The 8763-nt window shown below is 37.2% G+C and overlaps 1 protein-coding gene across 1 annotated transcript in view; it reads right to left on the reverse strand.

The window, feature by feature from the left end:
* LOC103802057 (dynein heavy chain 5, axonemal-like) overlaps positions 1-8763 on the reverse strand; it is a 158752-nt gene that overhangs the window by 65603 nt on the left and 84386 nt on the right. The window contains exons 52-58 of the mRNA XM_009074495.1: positions 8254-8583; positions 6719-6925; positions 6389-6631; positions 5490-5644; positions 2849-3513; positions 1331-1611; positions 762-977 (exon numbers count right to left, since the gene is read on the reverse strand). Of these exons, the coding sequence (XP_009072743.1) occupies positions 762-977; positions 1331-1611; positions 2849-3513; positions 5490-5644; positions 6389-6631; positions 6719-6925; positions 8254-8583 (2097 nt within the window). The remainder of the gene's footprint in view (positions 1-761; positions 978-1330; positions 1612-2848; positions 3514-5489; positions 5645-6388; positions 6632-6718; positions 6926-8253; positions 8584-8763) is intronic.

Consider the following 8763-nt stretch of genomic DNA (forward strand, 5'->3'; position numbering starts at 1 on the left):
CCCCAGTTTTGCCAAAAGCTACTTAGTTTTCTGGATTTTAAAGCTGGGCCATGATTCTGCCATTTCATATTTCAGCCTAGATCTTTTTCTGGTCCAGCTACCTGTGACATCTTTCTTCTCTTCCCTATAGAGAATTTTCCCTTGTCTCACAGTTCAGTGAACCTTGTTGCAAATAGGATAAGTTCCTTTCCTGACAGAAATAAAAACCTGTGTTTGCTTTTATTTTTCTTCATGTTGATAATAAGGTTCTCAGGTTATTCTTCATTTCACTACTTTTCTACTGAAAGAATCCCCAAAGTTCCTAAATATCTCAGTATTTTTCCTGACAGGATGCTCATTTTCTTCTGTATTTCCTGCTAGCTCCCTACCAGAGTGGAGATGGAGTTCTAGAGTGCTTTATAGGCAAATAGACCTGATAGCCCTAGAGAAGGTGAGCCGTTTTAAAAATCAAGCATGGCCTTAAAAGGCAAGTTCATACTTAGAACCAGAAACTGCCTTAATAAAGATAACACTAAGCTTCTCAAGATTTGGTTGGTCTAGTGCTTGGGCTACTTCTGTCTGCCATCAAAACTGTGTTGCCCAGGAGAAAAATTACTGAAACAATGAAACATGCAAACGAATATGAACAGAGTCACGAAGGTATCTACAACTATAGGTACACAAAATCTCATCGGCTTTGAACTACCTTTGAAGGCAAAGACACTCTCATGTAATCTCTGAAGATAGTTATAGGAGCAGTAGTACTCCTATTAACTTCTTACCTTCTGGAAAGTAAGCAACATGCTAAGAAATCCTGAATAATTCATTAGCTTCAGAGCCTCAGTCCATGATGGCTTCACACCTGGGCGTTCTTGATCTGGTGTTACTGAGTCTATTTTTCTTTGGAATAAAAGTAGCACACAATCCATAATTCTCATTATCAAGTGAGGAGGTTTACCCAGCTTGCGAACAGTTGCAATGTCAGAAGGTTTTATTGTCTGAAAAATCATAAAAGAAAATAGTCCATTTATTTAGGTAGTCATTTGATTGCAAAGAATGATAGTTTTTTGGGAAGGACTGTGTATGTAGTGCAATTGCTTCAGGTTTGCAGATCACTCAGGAGGAGCACTACAGAAAGTACTGCTCAGTGACTGCTTTATCACCTGACAGTAGCGTACTGCCCACCTTACCTCTTCAGTTTTCAGGTTTTTTTTTCTAAAAGGATTTACAGGTCTGTTCTAGTTCTTTCAATCTTGGTTGTATTTTTTTCCCCAAGTCAGAAGCACAGGGCATATTATTACAAATAATAATCATTAGCTACATGCATGTTCAGAATATATTTAATTCTGACCTGCAGGGCTGCCTCAGCTTCTTCCAGTGCAGGTCTTGCAGCTTCAAGCTTCTCTTCTGCTGCTGCTTTATCAATGGCAATGTCATCCACAATAGCCTGAGCCTTGTCCTTTACCTTTTGCACCTGCATTTTCACCTTCTCGGCAGCTTGGGCTTTCATAGTTACTTCTAATAAAACTTCATCAGCTTTTTTTGAAGCTACAGCCAAATCTTTCTCCTTCATAACCAACTCTTTGGAGAGCTGATTTACTGAAACCTCAGCTTCCATCAGTTTTGCAAGACCTGTGGTGAGCAAACTCCATTTTAGCAACTGGAAGACCTATTGAAAGAGAAACTTCAGCGAAGCAATGTGGATACTTAAGTCACTAGATTCATATTTAGGATAATCAGTGAGTGATCCCATTTGCTGCACACCAAAATTAAGCAGGGGCAATATTTTCTTTTTATTTTTCTTTATCTTTTCCTGGTTTTGGTTTGGTTTGGTTTTTTTAAATGGGTAATAGCCTTCAGAATCTGTCACTTGATCACTTGCTCGTATTCTTATATATGAGAAGGAGATGAAATATTAGACACACATACTGAAAAGAACTAGTATTGTGAAAGGTACTCTTAAGAATCATATGTGAAATTTCAGAAATCCATGAGACCATAAGAAGTACTACACTGTACTATGTACAAAACAAAGAGGAGGAACCTGCCATCCTGCACAATGACAGACACAAGCAGACTAGGATGAGCTTATACACTCAGCATTACATGAGAGTCCAGATGAGATGGGGATAAAAGAAACTATAGATTCTTGAGTAATACAGTGCTCCAACATTTTTATCAAATTATGGGAAAATTACTTAGAAAAGCTCTTCATATATAAAAACAGGCATCTAAATGTAAATGCATCATATATATCTTTCTTACTCTCAAACAAAGCACATTTGTTCCTTCCAGGTACCCAGGCACCCTTTACCCTTTAGACATATATGTATATAGCTCAGGTCTGCAATTGTCAACACTGGGAGAAGAAACAGTTTAAGTTTGCATTCACTTCCAGTGTTCACTTTTGGAAACTGTTTAATTTTTTACCACGTATGACCATGTGCAGTGCAAATTTTTTGAAATTTTACATTTGGCATATAATTGTTTCTTAGAAGATTTTTCAGAGGGACTGAATATGAACATTTACTTACCTTTCCTCAGATTTACTTTTAGCACACTTAAATATGAAAACTAGGATCACAGTAGTTCTTTGGCATGCATACATGTCAAAGCAGGAGTTTCATGTATTTTAACTGCTAAGTAATACTATTTTCAAAACTCATCTGCAATCTGCAACATTCATAAAGTTCACTGAAACAAAACCTCTGCATATTTGGTAATCACACACGACACAGCTGAAAACATCTGCTTCCAAATGAAAGAGAGCTCACAATTTAAATCCATACTTTTACATTCTTTTCCTCAGATTCTTCACACCCTTTAAAAAAAAACCAAGCAAACACAAATCAAGTATATTTTACAGTACCTGTTCTCATGCGTTCAGACAAGCTTCCTACATTGGCAAACTTCTCTTTGTAAATGGCTTTGTAGCCTTCAATGAAGGACAGGTAAGATTTTGGAGTCACAAATGTTCGTCGTCTATATCGTTCAAAGTATTCAACACATTTTTCAGCTACAATATCTTGAAACGTTCCCATGGTGTTAACAACACTCTGTTTCACTTCATCTGTACACTCAATATGGTAGGAAGCTAAAAAACGCTGTGCAACTGCTACAAGAGCATCTTTAGGCCAGCTCTGGAACCAGTCCATGGTACAGCCTGAAATCAGACCTGGAAATTTGAGTGCACGAGTTCTGAATTTTTCCCCAACAGGAGAAAAACAAAGAACCACATGCAGGTTATTCCGAACTCGAGTAAGAAAGTAATTATAAAGGTTTTCAGCAGTGGGAGTACGCCTTGGGTACTCCTTCTTCATTGCTGGTATCAGGTCTTGTGTGATTTCACCTATTTCTTCTCGTGTAAAAAGATTTGAGACTTCACCGGAAGCCAAAACATTGTTCATGTATTCAAGAAAAGATTCTTCTCTGACTTCATTGTCTGTGAATATAAAGACAATGCCCATTCCTTTTTGCCCAGCAGTGCGGTACAAGATTTTCAGATCATCCAAAAGGTTGTTGGTGGCATAGGTTCTGGGACAGAAAAGAATTAAAGAAAGAGAGAACAAGAATTACTTTAAGGCAAGAAAAAAATCTAGATAAGAAATGAATACCATATCTCCTGGTTCATTTTTCAGGTTTTTTTCTTCCACGTTTTCTGAAAGTGAATGATCAGTACAACAAATCAGGTGAAAGGAGGTGAAATCAACAAAATAATGTGTTGGGCAAAAAATATGATGAGAGTAACACCACTGTGTCTAAGGTAATGATGCTGTTGCTTTGAATCCCCACAGTTTGCAGATGTAAATTCTTTACTAGAAATGTAGGCTAATACAGCTGGATTAAGTTGTCAAGTAGGGTCTGATACCTGTAGCCATTACGTAAATACAGCTGGATTATCTTTTGAGGATATTGAGAGCAGGTTAAAGGAAATCATTAAGAGAAAAGAGAAAACAAATGCAAACGGACACCATGACTGGTTCTGTCATTATGCCTCTTTTAACTTTTAACAAAACTAAGATTCCGATGAAGTCCACACAAATTCAGCTACAGATTTCAGAATACACAATATAAAATGCAGTAAAGTAAGGTTAATAAAATGGCAGAGTTCGCCCTTAGCTAATTAAAGCTGAAATTAGGAACCTCTTTTCTTTAAAACCAGTCTCTTATTTCAAAGAATATCTTTAAAGTCATAAGTAATACTTGCAGTACACACATGACCCATGCTTCACTACTTGAGAACCTCTATTTTATATACTAAATATGCCATACAGAAAGTGTCTCAGTTCTCATCCAGCTCCATCTTACTTCTGCTGTAATAAATACCCCTAATGCAAGGACTGCAGAGCTTGTAGAGCAATCTAACTCTTCTGTTGGCATGTGTCAGCTACAGTTACTACAGTGATTTGTGGTATTCTGATAACAATATAAGAATTTCTCTACTGAGTCAGAGTAGCAGTCGATCTAGTTCAATAATTTTAACCCCAACAATGGGATATCACACTTAGAAAACATGACCCAGTATCCACTCTTCACTGCTCATTTCATTCTTCCCCTCTCTATATTCATTGTCATTGTATTAAGAATGCCAGAAGATATGTCCATCCTGTCCTCTCAGTGTCCAATCATGAACCTGCTGATATTGCCTTCATAGCCTTCTGTGGCAAGTTACAAAAGCTGACTATCCTCTCTATAAATACACACTTCCAGCTACCTGCTTTTAGCCTGCCTCCAGTTAGCTTCAGCAAATGAACCTTTCCTAAGTGACTGAAATATATATTGGCCATGTTAATGCATTTTGAATCTTGCAAGTCTAGAGACTGTTCCGTGGCTCTACACTTTTTATTTTCATCCCTTTTTTTTGTTCCCGCTGTTCCTTTCTTCGGCTTCTTGGACACAGGAAGGGACGGCAATATATCTTTCTTTCTCTTTCACCAGAAACCTCACAAAATTATTCAAAGGCCTGATCTATCTCTCTAGGGAATATTTGATCAGTATGTTAAGTAGTTTGCAGACTGAAATACACTCTGCTGGTCCTCACTTCCTACCCCTGCAAACCCAATGTCAAAAGAGAAACAGAAGGAAGGCAGTAGTTACTCCCCATCACTTCAAATTTCTATAAATCACTAAATTCCAGCACTACAAACTATTAAGTCATTGACTGCAGTTGTAATAATACAGTCTGGTTATATAAGGGTCTATAGAAAAAGTTACTGTTCCCTGGCCATTAGCATTTGCCTACTATGCAGAATACACAAGTAGATTATCCCATGTTAGTTTTAGTGCAAAATTGTATTTTAGTGGGATTTCATAAAGGTGCATTGCAGACTCGATGCTGAGGGAAAGACATGTTTCTTGTGAACAGCATAAAGTAAGCAGAACAAAGACCTGAGATCTGTCACCTACAGACTGTGCATTTGCACAGATACTTTTGATCAAAAATGTAGTTTACAATGAAGGATAAAATGCTAATTAAGGAGCAAATGTTTATGCACTCTACATTGTGTTACCTTGTTAAAGTAATCTGAAAGCTCTCATATCCAGCAATATATGATGCTAGTCTTGTCAGACTCTGTTTTCCAGATCCACCCACACCCACCAACAATGCATTTCCTTGTGGAGTACAAATAATCCGTGATATTTTGATCAAATGGATGATTGCATCCTGTGTTTTTGAGACAAAAGGGGATGAAAAGATGTAAAAATAATGTAATATATAATCAGCTAAAAGCATGTCACAAAGGAACTGCCTCTCAACATCTAGATGACTTCTCTGGAGCAGGGTTAGCCCAAGAGAAATGTCCTCGTATCAAGCTCATATGAAGCAATGTCATATGCTGTGTTTGATCTTGGCAGAGCTAAGGGCATGTCCCTTAGAGGACAGAAGGAAAAGCAGAAAGGACTTCTCCAGCCTTTTAGCTGAGCTATTTCCAGGCTCTCTAAATAGACTGGCAAAAGTAAAATACAAGTACACAAGAGATATTTCTTATTCAACTCCTGTATTTATCTTAAATCAAGAATGAATCTGAAATGCCCTAAAATTCTACCAGATCACCCAGTCTAAAGCTGAAGAAAGCACCATGCATCAAGAACTTCGAGAAGGAGGTAACTTTCAGGAATGCAAGACGACATTCACAATGTGCCATGTATAAGCAAATTAGTTGTGCTTTGCATCATGCAAATGAGGAGAAAGAGAAGCTGAGGAACTGGAAAGAGATGGAATAATTCATGGGAGTGAAGACAGCCAGAGACAGCAGCATGGCTGTATAATGTTAATTTGTAAGGCACTTTGGACACAGTACCAGCCACTCTGAGCTATCTCCAAAATAATTTGATAGAAACATTCAAAATCCATGTATCAGTAAGTGCAAAAGACCAGGCACTTTAACATAATTACAAGCAATAATACCTTGAAAAATACTAAATCCATCTTCGATCCTCTGACAGTTTCATTGTACTGCTGCATGAACATCTGTAATCTTTCAGCCAAATAATCCAAAGATGGGATAGGCTCATAAATTTTTAGAGCCTTCAACTCTGCATCATCTGGTTCATCTCCAGTAGTGTCTGGAACATCACGCAAGAAATCCACAAAGTACAATTCTGTGGATTTATCTTCAAATAGATTTTGACCATGTTCTGCAGAAGCAATCTATAACAATACATTAAGGATTGCTTTAGTAATGAAATATGCCATTGGCCTCTTTCAGTGTCAAATACTAAAACACTATTTGCCTACCTTTTTCATCATGTCTTCAAACCAATCTTTATCACTTTGGCTGATGAACCTGTCTGCAATAACACGTCTGCATTCATGTTGGAACAAAGCTACCAAAACACTGATGCTCTGGCAGACGTCAGCAGTAACTGTAAGTATTCCTTGCCAAATACGACTGAGGTCTCGTAAATTGAAGATGTAATGAAATTTAGCTGGAGTTGGTAACATCTACAAAATAATGTCATACACTATATTCAGATAAATGCTAAATAAAAACATTTTCTACTTAGTATTAAATGAATATAGAAATTTTCATAAAATTCAGTCCTGCATTAAAGCAAAAATACAAGGTTGGCATTTAAGAGGCAACAGTAAAAATGAAGGAATGACAGTAGCAATGACCAGCTCTTTACTTTCACTTAGATTTCATTCGAGTTTCTTTGAATCTTTCAAGTCTCAGGAACATATACTGAAGAGTAGCCAAGAAAGGTTAATTAATGATGGCATTGAAGGCCATGGTAAAAATGCCAGCATTGCTTAACCTGGGGTTTTGCTCCTGCCCTTTCTTCCAGATAATTTCTGTAACTCTCTTTTGTCTTTTCCAAGAACAGGTGAGGAAAAGTTCATGATGAAAATGTAAAGTAGATAAAGAAAGGAAAAAAAAAATGAAAAAGAGCAGAAAATATGAGAAAACAATATTTGGGAAAAAAATTGCAACTTAGCAAAACTACATTTCTCTACAGGAAGTTAATTAACAGTAATAAGCACCACTTCTGTTGAATACACTGGTCAATATTGACGAGCCAATAGTTTCACCAGAAGTCTCTCTATTTTTCTGTATAAATCAAGTTTATGTCTACAGTGAGTTGTTTGTGGAACTATGACCAAACCTTTCTGAACTAGAAAATATAATTTAACAAATCCCTATCTTTCCAACATTTTCCTCCACCTTTTTTATTAGAAGAACAAATTTGGCATGTATTTCTATGCTGTAATTTTACTCTTTTCAAATTTCACTCTATAAATGAATGTTATTGCCTATTTTAAAGCAAAATTTGCTTAGGAATTGCAGTGAAATGTTTTCAAAATCTGTTTGAAACGGAAAAAGTAAACACACAGAAATTACTGAATACCAGATTTCATTTGTATTGAACTGATTCCCTCTCTGCCAACTTTGGCTTCTTTCCTTTAATTCAAATCTTTAAAGTTTCTCACAATCCCAAACATCTTTACAGAAGAGTCCTATCTAATTTTTAATTTCTGGTTCCTCGTGCTCTTGACATTTTCTCAACCAAAAGATCTCTCAATCTTCCTGTCAGCTATGCTTACGATATAGCACTTAAATAATGTGATCCTTATACTAGCTGTAGAAGGCACTGCATGTGATTATGATTTTAGTCAGCTAATCAGTTGCTGAGAGCAACCAATTCACAACAGAGGCATCAGACAGCAGTTACACACACAGGTCACAGCTTCACAATATGAAGTATGAATACACATGACAGCACAAAAGACCTGTGTCAGATGTTTCAGGGGCTTAATAGATGTAATTTTACCTTTGATTTTGTCATTTGCCAAACCTTTCGACTTGTAGATACTAATGCTGATGCCAGTTTACATACTTCTGCAGGGAAATGTCGTTGTTCACAGAAATAGCCTTCAGCTATTGTTTGAAATATTTTGTCAATAGAGGAACTAGAAGGCAGTGAGCAGTTGTAGATGGTGAACTGGCGTTTCAGGCGCTGTGGGATGTCATTCCGACCTCCTCCAGGGTGAATCATAGCAGCTACAAACTGGATGTCAACCACATTTGTGAATTCTCCTGGCTTCTCCAAACTGTAGAAACCATTCTGTTCCATCAGCTGCCTTACAATCTCATTGGTGATCTAGATATTGGGCGGGGCAGAGAAAACCCAGAACAATTTGAAAAATAATAAATGGAGGAGTTAAGCATTTCAGAATTCTCAACATGCAACGTGGTACCAAGTGCTCAGATGAAGTGGATTAGCTGCATGTAAGCCCTATGTGCTAAGTAGGTGTGGACATGAAATCAGACATTCAACTGC

Source organism: Acanthisitta chloris, unplaced genomic scaffold (genome assembly GCF_000695815.1).
Source record: "Acanthisitta chloris isolate BGI_N310 unplaced genomic scaffold, ASM69581v1 scaffold8785, whole genome shotgun sequence".
NCBI lineage: Eukaryota > Metazoa > Chordata > Aves > Passeriformes > Acanthisittidae > Acanthisitta > Acanthisitta chloris.